This window comes from Mauremys mutica, chromosome 19 (assembly GCF_020497125.1).
Source record: "Mauremys mutica isolate MM-2020 ecotype Southern chromosome 19, ASM2049712v1, whole genome shotgun sequence".
NCBI lineage: Eukaryota > Metazoa > Chordata > Testudines > Geoemydidae > Mauremys > Mauremys mutica.
In genome coordinates this window covers 11065287-11079784 of record NC_059090.1, presented here as the reverse complement: position 1 = coordinate 11079784, position 14498 = coordinate 11065287, and the positions used below count along the sequence as shown (strand labels likewise).

Below are 14498 nucleotides of genomic sequence, written 5' to 3'. Positions count from 1 at the left end.
GCCAGGGAGGGACACGGGGGCCAAGAGGACAGGCGGATCACCGGCCTGCAGAGGGTGCTCCAGACACTGGAATGAACTAATTCCCGAGGACGACCAGCAGGAGGCGCCGCAGGGGTGAGTCTGGCCCGTCTACAAGGCTCTTCACCTGTGAAGGTCTGTGCGCTTTGCCAAGAAATAACTTAGAGAGTGGCAGTTGAATAGCTCTCAATGCTTGCCTTTCTGAAGGCTCTGTCTATATGGTGTGGTTTTAAAAGCACAGCTGTTTCTCCTTTAGTGTAGGGGACGCCATGACAATGGCGTCGGAGGCTGGACATACTGGGAAGAAAAAGCCGACTCTGGTCTGTGAGAAGGCCTGTGTGCATGAGACCTGGCAGCAAGTGTCGTGCTGGTCCGGCGAGCACTGTAGAGCTGAACGGTATGTACATAAACATCAGCAGGCTTGAAAAGCCAAAAATAAAATAAAATAAAAATAAAAATGCAAACCCCGGGGCTCAGAGTATTTCATTTTGTGCCTTGCAAGGTCAGATTGAGAGAGAATTAAGTCATCCAATTATGGCATATTCCTGAATGCCTCTCAAACCCTCTGTGCTCAGAGCTTCCCCAGACTTTGCCTCTTCCCTCCATTAGCTCCTCCCTGTCCTGCTGCCATACTGCTTCCTTCGTCTTCTCCCTCTAGCCTCAGCTGTGGACCCTTCACCCACCTGCCTGCCAAGCCTTTAAACCACACTGCTGCCTCGGGCCTTTGCTACATTCATCTCCTCAACGCCAACACTTCCATGCCATTACATGAACCGCGTGTCTTGTCTTCTGCGTGACGGATCGCTAGCGCTCACCAGGGCAGCCAGGAGGAAGGTACCACCCTGGGATTCAGTTCTCTGCCCCACTGCAGGCTGCGTGTCTGACAAGTCATTGTTATGTCTGGGTCGCATTTTCCACATCTGGGAAATGGGGTGATAACACTTCCTTCCTTCCCTCCCTCCCTCCCAGCATTGCTGTGCAGATATATACACGAGTGACTGTGGCATGCCCCAATACTGCGCTGATGGGAACCATACTAGTACCTAGACAGACAGGCAGTGGCTCCATGCTGTAAATGCCACTATACAAAGATATATTAACAAGAGGTGTAGTACTGCCCTCTCACCTCCCCATGGCCATAGCCAAGTACGTTCCAACCCCCCTGTGGTTTTATAGAAGACTGGCATGGAAAAGCTCTTCAGACTCCGGAGCTCTTTCCAGACGCTGCCCGCTCTTACCTTGAAAGCCCTGTCTCTTCACAGCTTCCTCGACCAGGGAGTCACTGGAGTCTCTCTCGCCGGCTGCAAAGACAAGGGACACAGCAGGAAGCGTTAGGACTACCCGTGCAACTGAAGCAATAAAAACAAGGCTCTACTTTTCAGAGCTGCTGGGCGTCCGCAGCTCCCAGTGCACTGAATGTGTTCACAGCACTCTGAGAAGTCGGGCTAAAAGACGACAGAGGTAGGGAAAGGGATGCAGTGCTTTGGAAACCGTTTCGATTCCTTTCACGCTTCATTATTGATGCCCGGGTTAGCTGTAAGTTTCAGAATCCTACCCATAGCTCCTGGGCTGTCAGAGGTTGTCTCCTTCACTCCCTCAGCAAGAAGCTCTGGTCTGGAAAACATTGAAAAAACAAGATGAAAGAGTGAGTGAAGAGCCATTCCCGTAAACCTTCAAGTTCTTACTACTACAATCTGTCACCTAGGATAACACTCATGTGCCCATGAACCCAGCACACACATCTGGGTAATGCAATTTTAAACCTCTTGCAGTACAACAGGGTAAGCTTGAAACTCATTTTCATGCCAGAAGAGTCTTCAGAGAGCCAGCGTAAAACCCTACGGGATAAGATTAAGTTCAGAGCTGCTGAGCATCTTATATTGCATGCGAGTTCCTCTCCATAGACAATGCAGTGCAGAAAATTTTATGTATGATAAAAATGAACCAGGATAGGACACTGGTATCTGTTACAAACCCCACATACAGGTGTTTAGAGTTATACTACAGAGAAGTAGATTTGAAGGAGTGGGACAGGTAATAAGACAAATCCCAAACCCGCTGTCAGTTTGCAGATCAAGTGTTGGTTGGATGCCAACCAAATTCTGCGCCCAACTTTCATTTTCCATGTCAGCTGTCATCCAGCCTTGCCCCCATTAGTCCCCTCATCTGCGAGGGAGAGGTTGTGCCCAAGAGCAGATTAACACATGTCTAGCAGCCAGAACATAAGCACTAATACCACTTCCTTAGCAAGCCAGAGGATCCAGAGTTTGGAATCATTCCGAGAAAGACAGTAAAAGGTGTTTGAGGCATAAATACCAGACATCTCTTGAACTCTGACCCTAAAAACCTGTAACTGGGCAGGACCAGAGAATGTGTTCCAACATCTCCTCTGTGCCCCCTCTCATCCAGTCAAACTTAGATGTCTTATCAATTTATTTCATCTGGTTGGGAAAATAAAACACAATCTTAAATTGCATTTCTGCAAAGCTAAAGGCCTGCAATTATACCACCTACAGCTGTGATTAAATCAGGTCATCTAAAATAAGAAGAGCTAGGCTGGATTAGCACTTAGATGGGAGACCTCCAAGGAATTGGATGGGAGACCTCCACCTAGGGGAGTTAGATGCCAGCCTGCCATTGAAATTAATGGGGGTTATAAAATCTAATTCCCCTGGGTGGTTTTGAAAATCTTCGGTGCTGCAGGAAGTTTTGCTGCTGATGCAGTAAAGTGATTTCCTGCATGTAATTCCACACTGCCATAATGTCCTGGCATGGTGTTACGGAGCATTCAATTGCTGGAGGTGCAGCCTGTCATGAGATGTAAAACCAACCCTCTGCCCATTTGTGGTCACGGACTATCCTGTGGTGCTTTCCTCAGCATTGACCTCAGCATTTATGGACAAAATTAGAACTGCAGTTTCTACTGGGTACAGGATTCTTCTCTCCTTCCTGGCCTACACTGTTGTGTCGTGATGCTGTTGGCTGCTTTAACAGTTGCTCTATTTTAGTTGCGACTAAAAACTGATGCATGTGTGTGTCACAGTCCCCCCACCCTCAAACACATCCTTGTTACTAGTGGAGATGGAACCTGGGATGTTCAGCACTAAAAGCACAGTCGCCTAGTGTCAGAGCCAAAGAAACAATCCATCAGCTGGCAGCAACAGCTGGCCTTTATCCTCTATGCACCAGCCACTAGATGGAGACCTAACATACTCAGCCAGCAGGTTATACATATATACAAATAGTTTTATCCGATCAGTCTGTACATGGCTTTGTTGTAACTCTGGAGGAAAGGCCTTATATAAACACAAGACTGTCACATAGCTCACATCCTGCAAATTCAAATGCATCGATCCACACTTTCAGGGAAGTTCTGCAGTCAGCTCTTCCCTCCAGGCAATGACTTTGGACTCCAATAGCAATGACCTAAGTAGCACTTGAACCAGAGACTTGAAGGTGATAGGCTTTGTATCCTATTACAAATCCTTTGAGCCAAGCAGTGCCACCCCCGCCTCCCCCAGCAAAGCACATGAGGAGGTCAACGATATCGCTTCCTTTGAGCAATTGTTCAAACAAAGTAACCATCTGATCGCTTTCATAGGGAACATTTATTGCAGATCAAGCTCCGGATGTGTTCCAGATAATTTATGGGACACAGGACTCTTCTTTAGAAGTAAAAGCACAAACAGTAGCATAAGGTGCAGCCTCCCCGAGAGATTTGCAGATACTGTACCAATAAGAGGTTAACCAGCCTTGCCTTACCTCTTAATGACAAACTGTATGCTGTTGCTAGCTTGCAGTATCTTTTTCAGTTTTGCAATCCCAAAGCAGTTAGGACGCCGCAGTAAGATGCCTTCAGGCAAACCCACCACAAACAGGTCTTCTGGGTACATCAGGAACTTGGCGTAGGGGACTTTGACAGGCTCCGAAATTCCTATGGCTTTAGCTGAGTAAGGATCGAGTCTCATTAGTTCATTTGGCATTCAAGTTGGGCCCAAGTAAAACTGACATCACACACTATGTTTGGGGAGGAGGCACACACCCCCCCCCCTCATGGGAGTGCCTTTATGAACCTGAGTCATACAGACTGTAGAGCACCCTATGGAACGAAGAAAAAAATCTACTAAACGATCCTGGGTTGTCTTCTGAATTTGCTTGTTAAACGTAACGTGTAACTGGCCTCTCAACAATGTACGTGTTCCTGAAAACTTTGGGAAACTCTCTTAAAGCAACAGGGACCCCCATCTCTGTATCCACATAGCTCTCCCTCTCTCTGCAATTGCCTGATTTCTGGAACAGAAGGGGGAACTGCATACAGAATCACCATATTGTGACAGTTCTGTAGTGCAAATTTAACCCCCTGGAGGGGTGTGTTACAGGCCTCCCCCTGGGCCATCTTGAACAACACACCAGCTTTTGAACTGGGGATCTCCACAGCTAAATGCACAACCTGCTACAACTTGAGCTAAAGAGCCCAGGCTGCCCACCTGGGGCTGTCACAGACTCCTATCCTCTGCAGACCAGCACAGAACTGACCATATCACATGCACTCACCACCGGGTTACACAGGCCAAGCCATGGCTATACACAGCCAAGAACCAAGTTCTAGAGTGGTCTTAGGTAACTTTCTACTGTTATAGAGGTGGTCTGGGAGAACTTAATGCTGGTGAAAGGCACTGGACTGACAGGCCTGGTGACTGGAATCCTCCGTGTATCTTAAACATGCCCCATGAAGAAGCCTTAACTTTGATGTGGAGAGACAACTTCGAAGGTCAAGAGCTCAGCTCCCAGCCACTCCACTGAGGCTAGTGCCAAGGGTGGTAGTTAGTGACAACGCTTGCAGTGCTTTTGTGATGAGTATCAGAGGGGTAGCCGTGTTAGTCTGGTTCTGTAGAAGCAGCAAAGAATCCTGTGGCACCTTATAGACTAACAGACGTTTTGCAGCATGAGCTTTCGTGGGTGAATACCCACTTCTTCGGATGCAAGTGGTGGAAATTTCCTCTTCCTCGCCTAGGAAGAGGAAATTTCCACCACTTGCATCCGAAGAAGTGGGTATTCACCCACGAAAGCTCATGCTGCAAAACGTCTGTTAGTCTATAAGGTGCCACAGGATTTTGTGATGAGGACACTCATCCACTAGGAACCGGACTGAGGACACAAGCTCATTTCACACATGGCTCAAGACTCAAAAGCGCTTGGCTCACAGCAGCTCCCCTTCATTGTTCTCTGCGGAGAAAGTGGGGATTTCTCCATTGTATTCATTGGGAGCTCAGCTCTTTTGAAAATCCAGCCAATAGGCTGCTGAACAGCCATCACAGAGCAACAGCTTTTGGTCAAAAACAAAAAAGCCTTGGGCTGAACATGAGCTAAAGATTTGGAGTTGACAGGATCTACTGATTGCCAAACCTCAGAGTAATCCAGTTCCCACTGAAAACTTCTTCTTAAGTCTAAAGCTCTTTAATAAACTAGTGTCACCAGGAACAGAACTTCTCTACAGATCATTTCAGTCTTGCAGAGCAATGGCAAACCAATTTGTTTCAACCATCCTAGAAAGCTCTTCCTGTTTGAAAGATTCCTTCTGATCTAAAGCTGACCACACTTAACGTGGAACTTTCTAAATACGTAGCTTTAACATGATAAATAAGTACACTTTTAAACACATTTGAAATCCCATTTCCTCTTTCTTTTAACTGCCAAGACCTCAGCTCAATGGAGGGTGTTTCTCCAGCAAAACTTGCCCATAGCAGCTTAAGGGATGCAGCTCCCCTGCTCTGCTTCTGGTGTTTGTGACATCAGCCCTTGTGGGAGAAACACAGAACCTTGAAATCTGGTTGTGACAGGCCCAGAAAACTTTTGTTTATTCTCAAAAAGTTCTTGTAATTTTCCATATCTCTTGTTTTCTGTTCAGTGGTTAACATTCTCTCTCTCTGTGTTTATTTAGTTTTTAAGTACATTTCAGCTCACACACAAAGTGTGCCCCAAGTTCACCTGGAACTCAATCAAGATCTGCTACAAACTCCTGCACGGTAATAAAAACACACAAAAATGCTTAGCAGCTTTTCATAGGGCTTTTTACCCAGAGATCTCCACACACTTTGTTAAAATGGGCAGACCAGAGCCCTATTTTACTGAGTGGAGAACACTGTGGAAGTGAATGGCATTCTCCCAGGAGAAGTAGGAAGCACTTTTGAAAATCTGGACTCAAATGAGTTTCTCAAGGATACACGGTGTGGGAACAGAACCCAGGTTTCCTGGCTCCCAGTCCAGTGCTCTATCCACTGGACCACCCTGCTGTACTCCACTGATGACCTTTTCCAACCCCCGCCCCCCAATACCTTGGCACACTCCAGGGCAATCTTATTGAAAAGGCTTCGTGACATTTTCAAACAAGAGAAAAAGGAAAATACTCCAGCTCTTTTCCACTATGGTAGAAAGTTTGTGGGTCACTGAAGCAACTCATAGGCAGGTAGTAGCCAGCTAGAGAGGTTTTTTTCAGGAAATCAAGAGGAAGAGTTGCAATAGCAAGGTCCAGTGAGCATCCCAATGCATTTGTAAGCCCAGCAGATAGCAAATGAACAAATTAGACTTCACGTTCAGTCAACAACCGGTTTGGAAATAGTAGGTGACAGCTCTGAACAGTTAGCTACGTTCTTAGCTCCCTAAGGCAGACACCGGCGCTCAGCATTAAGAACGATGGTTAATGAACAGCTTACCATATCGTGTGTTGAACAAAGTTTCAACTTGTTTCCTCAAATGACTTAAAACGTCACCTAGGCCATCTGGAAAACGAGAGAAACACACGGACAAATAAACCGCCTCTAACCCCAGGGGACGTACAATAAAGCTGTTGGGACAGCCCTATTCTCCACGGACCCGGAGAAGCCCTCTGAACCCTCTGCTCCTTTAAAGCCAGTGCCGTTCCTTGCAGCAGCTGCCACCCAACTCCATCCGCACCAGGAACGGGGAAGCGACATCATGAAGAGTCACTGGCAAGTCCCACAGCTGACAAAAGATCAAGTGGCTCTTGTGACCAGTGAAGCTGATCTCAGCTCCCAGGCAAGAGGAGTTTTCTCAGTCTCCTTCAGGCCTAAGGCAACACCGGAGACTCGGTGCTATAAGCTGACGGGCCAGGTGTTTTTCAGAGGCGGCAGTACGGTGTCAGATCATAGCGTGCACTGCATGATGTGAATGGAATCACAAAGGGGTAGGAAGGATTCCTCAATTACATTGTTTTGCATCTGTCTCTTTCTTGATGGTTATATAATTTATTTCTCCCGTGCGGTTTTATTTATCTACTGATGAATATCTACTGATATCCTTTCATCTCCCTGTTAAACTGTAGGACAGTGTCACACCCAGTGGGAAGTGTCATGATTTTTCATTCATATCAGCTCTCTATTTTCACAAGCATGTTGTTATTTTAAAATGGCTTGTTTCTTTCCGGACATGCTACTAGTCGATCTCGTCATATTTATGGCAACAGGATTTCTTGCTGTTATTATTCACTCAGCCCAATACTGTTGGTTCAGCTGAGTTCCTCTTGCTGACTAATGGCAGCAGAACAAAAGTACCATAAGATCAGGCACAAACACGGGTAATTGTTTAAAAATGTCTCATCCACACAGTATCAGGTTAAAAATTAAAAATTCAGATAAAAGTCAATTTACCAACAATTTAATTATTTAAGAGAGGTTAAAAGATGGGCTCTGTCCTTTAATTTTTAGCCATAAAGTCCACACAGTCAACCTATGGCACTCATTCCCACGGGATGAAAAGCATAACTGGGTTAAAAAAAGAATTAGATAAGCTCAGAGAGGATAGATCCATCAGTGGCTATTAGCCAAGATGGTCAGGGATACAACCCTATGCTCCAGGTGCCCCTAAACCTCCAACTTCCAGAAGCAGTGACTGGACGACAGGGGATGGATCACTCGAAATTGTCCTATTCTGTTCATTCCCTCTGAAGCATCTGTTACAGGCCACTGTCAAAAGATAGGCTACTGGGCTAGACGGACCATTGGTCTGACCCAGTATGGCTGTTCTTATGCAGGAAAACATCAGTTTTGGAGATAATTAGAAAGGAACAATAGAATAAAAATGAACCCATCAAAAAGATGCAGTGCCGTATATTTATTATTCTAGTTTGTATTACAGGTCCCAACTGAGATCAGGGCACCACTGTGCTGGTGCTGTACATACACAGAGCAGACTCAATCTCTGTCCCAGAATGTTTACAATCTAAATAGACAAGACCTACAAAGGGTGGGAGGAGAAGTAGAGGTATGGAGGGGAAGTGGTTTGCCCAAGGTTACACAGTAGGTCTGGGCCGACCCGGAACTAGAACACAGGTCTCTTGACTCACTCATCGGTGCTGTACCTACTAGACCATGCTGCTTCTCTGACAAATAATATTATTATATAGACTAGAATAAACTGTATGGATAATTATCAAGTCCTCAAGAATTAACACCACCATATTCAGGAAAATAAAAAGAGGTGGCCTTCGATAGAAGGCATGTGTGACCTGAATCAAAGTTCACACCATTCTCACGTTGTTCTGTAATCTCTCCGTTTTCAATCTCTCTCTCTTCACACCAACACAACACATGACTCATTTTCCAAGCCAGAAGACTTCATGTTTGGATCACTTAGAGATAAACAGGCCTATGACACAACACGGAGAAGTTGTGCTCCAAACCCTGAAGAGTTGTTTCCATTTTTGTTGCATTTAGTCTCTGGTCCAGTGGCACTCAGGAAGGCATGCCCCGCCTTCACTACTAACCTCCACGCTACTCTGTGGCCAGATGAACACCGGACTGGGATGGCCAATATTTCTCACTTTGGGGAGCTGTACAGCCTCTGCTAATTCAGGGCTTGCTCCTGCATCAGTTAAGTCAAGGGGAGCTTTGCTACTAACCTCAGTGAGCACACAATCAAGCTCTTAGTGACATGGCTTGTGACAGACTACCAACAGTAAAGGATTTAATCAGACAGTGCATCACTGCAATTTATACTTAAAAAATAACCCCCCAAACCTGCAGCTGATACCATAGGCGCCGACTCTGTGGGTGCTCTGGGGCTGGAGCACCCACGGAAAAAAATTGGTGGGTGCTCAGCACCCACCAGCTGCTCTCCGTGGCCCGGCCGTGCCCCCTTGCTCCAGCTTACCACTGCCTCCTCCGTGAGCGCGCCGCCGCATCCTGCTTCTCTCCTCCCGCCCCCACAGCGCCTGCGCTGCAAAACAGCTGATTCGCAGGGCAGGGAGGGAGGGGGAACGCGGCGCTCTGGGGGAAGAGGCAGGGTTGGGGCGGGGATTTGGGGAAGGGATCTAATAGGGGCAGGGAGGGGGCGGAGTTAGGACAGGGACTTTGGGGATGGGGTCCGAATGGGGGTGGGGCCAGGGGCGGGGATGGGGTCGAGTCAGGGCAGGGCCAGGGGCGGTGAAAGGGTGGAGGGGGCGCAGGCACCCACCGGTGCCGGAGAAAGTTGGCGCCTATGGCTGATACCAGTGTTGTGGCAAGTAAATTTGCTGGGATCAATTCTCAGCTGGCACAAACTGGAGTGATTTCACTAACGCCAATGGAGTGACGCTGATATACAACCAATCAGGATCGATCTGACCATCTAGTCATTGAAATACAGAGATGCGCTTCTGAACAGGGTGGCTGGGAAGCTAATTACCTTGCCAAGAATTTAGAAGGTCCACCCAATGCAGTCTGTCTACAGCCATCGGTTTTCTCTTGTGTTATACTCAGATTGGGAGCTCACTGGGACAGGGACTGTCTTTTTGTTCTCTGTTTGTACAGCACTAGCAAAAGAGGGCCCTGGTCCCAGACGGGGCCCTTTGATCACACAAATCAATAATAAAATAAAATACAGCTGTTTTCATCAGGCTTTAAACAAACCTGAGATTATCAGAGGATAAGCTGGCCTGCTTTTATTACACATTCACTCTTACCTTCCATCGGCTTTTCTTCGTGTCTTAAGTCCTGGCTGGGCTCTTTATCTGAAACTGGAAGGAAAGCAAAGGTTTAGCAGTTTCTCTTGCATAAATCGGTCAACGATCCCCAAGACACCTCAAGGAACAGGCATGAGAATTTGCTTGAGGCTAGAATGAGGGAGGAAGATACAGCCAGATGCGCTAGCGAGCTAAGCGGAGTATATTCCTCCTATGCTGGGAAAAACAGTCCAGTGTCTAGCCAGCATTTCCCAGAGAACAGAACAGCACTAAGCAGAGAAGTCTGGGGACTGCCCTCCCACCCTCACTTCAGCCAAGAGAGCACAAAGCGGAGTGACACAGGACATGCCTCTGGTCCATCTTTCTGACAGTCTGTTAGAGCACTGTCTGGTTCCCAGCGAGCAAGGGGTTTATCTCGGCTCAGATTCACATCCCCTTTCACAGGTCCCCAGAGCAAAGGCTGTAAGAGGGTCTGCATAGGCTGTAGGGAGCTGCCTTTGGGGAAGGTCAGAAGAGGTCTAGGTTGAATCCGGGCAACAACCTTTTCTCGTTAGTCTCTCTCAATAACAGTAAATGATTCTGCTGTCTTGTTACAAACATAACCCTCAAGGAAAGGCCCTCGCTGACTGTGCTTTTTATTCAGCTGCTTCCCCATCTGATTTTTGCTTTTCACACAGTGCTCATCACGATTCCTTCTGGCTTCTGCAAACTGCCAGCCACATGTGCCATGAAAACCAGGGGGCCTTCCCTCCCAGCAGCATGTCTTCTCCACCGAATGGGGCTTATGGCGTGGTATCTTACATCCATTTCGCCCCTGTGGAATGTCCTCGAACAAAGTCACTTCCCCTCTGTCCCTCCGATTCCCCTCAACCTGTTGCCTATTTCGTTATTATGGTTATTTATTATTGCAGCATATAGGAGCCCCCCGGTGTGAGGCGCTGTATAGAAACTCCACAAAAAACATACTCCCTGCCTCAAAGAGCTAACATCTATTTTTAGATGACAAGTCCATGGGGCAGGAACTGTTCCTTACTCTGTGCAGCACCTAGCACAGTGGCATCCCAGTCTTGGCATTATTGTAATGCAAATAATAACAATGACAATATTTAAATATGCCATGGGAAAAAAAACAAATATTTGACACACTTCGCCTCTGGATTCTCAAACGTGTTTTCTACTGGACACAGTTAAGGCAGCTTCAGAGCAACAGGGCTACATGTTTAGGCCAAGACTTTTAGTGACAGAAGCCTCTTAGGCTCCTATTTCCGTATTTGTGCTCTCAAATGAGTGACCCAGTTTCAGTAGTGCTGACCACTCAGCAGTTCTCACTGGTCAATAGGAGCTGCTGGGTGCTTGGCAATTTTGAAAGGTCAGAACACTTCCTGATGTGTAAAATTGTGGAATTAGGACCCTCACTTTAGGCTCTGATTATTGTAAAGCACTCCATTTCTTTTTGGTGTTTGTAGGATTTCCGAGCTTTCTAATTCCAAGCAGTTTTTTTTTTTTTATTACCTGTTACTGTTTCTAGCATGTAGTTGGAATCGTCTGAAGTCATGCGGCTGGTCACTGGGTCGTGCATTTCATCGGAACCGGGGGATCGATCTGTGAACAAAGCACCAAAGACAGTTCTGACAGCCCAGCCACTGTCCCTGGAAGCAGACTTCAGAGCCTTATGGTCCGTCCACAAGAATTCATGAAAAACTAACCTACCCAACATGAGCCTCTGCATGTTGCTTTGATAAAGGATGCACTTACACAGTCAAAAGGGCACGTAGGACCAGAAGCAGGACTACTCACACTGGTCCACATCCTCAAAAGTATTTAGCCATCTAATTCCCATTGAAATGGGAGTTAAGCACCTAAATATCTTTGAGGATCTGGGCCACTGTGTCTGGAACATTTTGATGGCAACTGTGCTCTCTTTCTCCTATACACTTTAACACTTGTAAGAGGACATCAGAAACCCATCTATAAAACCCACTCCACCTTCCCAAATTGGGGAAAATAGCATCATCTGCAAAAGTTTCCTCATAAGCCTCACAAAGGGTGAAGACCAAAAATGGCTTCATGACGACTTAATATCTAGACATCCAATTCTGGCTTAAAAATTAATGCTGCTTGACTCCACCGCCTGCTGCTCAGGAAGACCATTCCGCCAACTCGCTGATTCACTCCATAAAATAATGCCTCCTTAAATTTTTCTTAGACGTATGCCCTCTTAATTTAAGCCCGTCTCCTCTAGTGTTGGCCTCTCCAATGTCCTCAAAGAGATCTCCAAATTTAATTTTAAAATAAACCTTTAGCTACTTTAAATACGTCAATCGGGTCACTACTTAATCATCCAAATTTCATCAATGTTTCCTCATATGTGAGCACCACCATTTTATTCATCATCTTCCTTGCCCTAAACTTTACTCCCTCTAATTCAACTATACTGGCCTTCCATTTTTATTACCTTATGTGGTCTCTGAACTCCAAGTGTCATCTATCTGGGCGCAAAAAGTATGATAACTCCGTTTCCTTAAATTTATATAAAATACACCTATTAATGACAGCCATTAGCCGCATTCTCTCCTGTTACATGGCAAGCTGAAAATGAAAATGTTTGATCTAGTAATATACCCAGATCCTTTTTCCTTCCTCTCTATTAACTATGGAATAGAGTCTGCTCTCATTAAACTGGTGTAAAATCCAGAGTGATTCCACTAACTTCAATGGAATTGCATCAGATTAACACATGTGGCTGTAATTCAGAACCATCTAAACTACAGCTAGCGTGGGCATTATTTCTACCCAAGAGTGTCACCTCCCAGTTGGACACATTCAAAGTCATGCTCTTGCTCTAATTCCCTCCAGGTTACTATGTAGTTAATGCTTGTAAAACACATTGAAAATCCACCTTACTAATCCACCTTACTAATCACCCCTTAAGATGTCCTGCCATTTGGTGCACTACCTAGCTAAGGTAACACTCTATAAATACCAGCCCAAGGAATAGTCTTCCTCAGGGAAGCTCCTCTTTACTCTCCAGAACCCAGTGTTTTCAATGCTGCTGTTCCCCATTATGGCCTGTGACCACTGGCTCCTCAACAACTCTAGGACCCAATGCAAGAAGCACTTGGGCCCACATCCTCAAAGGTATTTAGGTGCCTATCTTCCACTGAAATTCATCTGCATTAGGTGGCCAGGATCTGGGCCTTGGGCAAGTGCTTAGGTCCCAGTGATTTTAATGGGATTCAAGCATGTGCTTAGCCACCCCTCCTGAACAGGGATGCTTTCCTGAACTGGTGCCCTGGTCAGGAATATAAATATTTGAGGTTTGAGATCTTCCAACCTTATACAACAGACAGGAAACAAATTAGGTGATTTTTGTGGTCTTGCCTTCAGAAACTATTTACCCACTTTGCTTTAGAGGATCCCAACAGTGACTGTTAGCCCAGCAGCTTTTCAGGGTGATCATCTCCCCAAAGGTCAGTGGCTCATGAATGCACTTTGAGTCCAATCCAGCATGTCTCCTTTTCAGCCCATTCTCCACTGTCTACTCCAAAATGAAAGCCTTATTGTGCTGGATGACACCTGACCCAACTTGCGTTGTCTATCTGTCCCCTTCCCCTGACCCAACTGATCAATCTAATTCATCATGCACACGTTCCCCAAAACAACACTCAATAGGCTGGGATAGCCAAACACCAGGGCTAAAGAAAAGATGGGAGACCACGTTCTGCTCTCAGTTCCACAGCTATAAATCCATGGTAACCCCCATAAAGCCAAAGGGGTTAATCTGGAATTATATCCGTGTACCAGATTGCCCCCTTGTGGCAGGACACAGCTTTTCAGAGGTTCTTCACCACCATGGTCTGGCACGTCTGTGGCCTAGCCCTCTGGCCAGATCTGCTCTCATCTAGTCCCCTGCCGGCATTAACAGAAAACAAGCTACATCTGAACTCAAAATAGCCACTTGGTCATTAAAGACCAAAACTATCTTCACAGAGAGCCAAAGCAAATCCTATCAAGGTGAAAGGCCTGGTCAGGCCAGGTTACTCGGGTTAGGACAAGGAGAGTGAGCCTTCCCTGTCCCGGGCTTGTAAAAGCCACCAGCCTTTTTTATCTGGCCTGATGGGCCCTCATTGACCTCAGCCTGCTGCCAGCCCCGCTACGTTCCAGAGGACTAAGTCTCACTGGCTCTGCCTGGGGAACCCACTCTAGGTAATCCCTGGAGATCTGAAGTCTTTGCTCTTCCCTCCAGCAGGACACCTTCTTAGGGTGGGTCGTGCCAAGACAAGGGGCAGCAAATGTGTGGTCCACCTACCAGTGTGACTGAGAACAATTCTAGCCCCTGCTACGTTTAGTGGTGTGAGTGAGAGAGAGAGAGATTGAAACAGAACTATCTAGCATATGTGCATCACTGATTGCTCACTGGCAGCTTGGTAGCCTTAGAACTGGTTGCTTGGAGCTACTATTTATTCACTTATACAATGATAAGCCCTAGCCAGATGCAGGCTACAGAGACGTCACCAGTGGT

The 14498-nt window shown here is 46.5% G+C and overlaps 1 protein-coding gene across 8 annotated transcripts in view; it reads right to left on the bottom strand.

The window, feature by feature from the left end:
• Nucleotides 1-14498, bottom strand: part of GTF2IRD1 (GTF2I repeat domain containing 1) — a 172580-nt gene that overhangs the window by 43470 nt on the left and 114612 nt on the right. For 7 of the 8 annotated variants that reach the window (XM_044993681.1, XM_044993682.1, XM_044993680.1 and 4 more), the window contains exons 14-19: nucleotides 11489-11578; nucleotides 9977-10030; nucleotides 6732-6797; nucleotides 3781-3964; nucleotides 1574-1632; nucleotides 1257-1319 (exon numbers count right to left, since the gene is read on the bottom strand). In XM_044993681.1, the coding sequence (XP_044849616.1) occupies nucleotides 1257-1319; nucleotides 1574-1632; nucleotides 3781-3964; nucleotides 6732-6797; nucleotides 9977-10030; nucleotides 11489-11578 (516 nt within the window). The remainder of the gene's footprint in view (nucleotides 1-1256; nucleotides 1320-1573; nucleotides 1633-3780; nucleotides 3965-6731; nucleotides 6798-9976; nucleotides 10031-11488; nucleotides 11579-14498) is intronic. The other variant, XM_044993678.1, reaches the window with a different exon arrangement.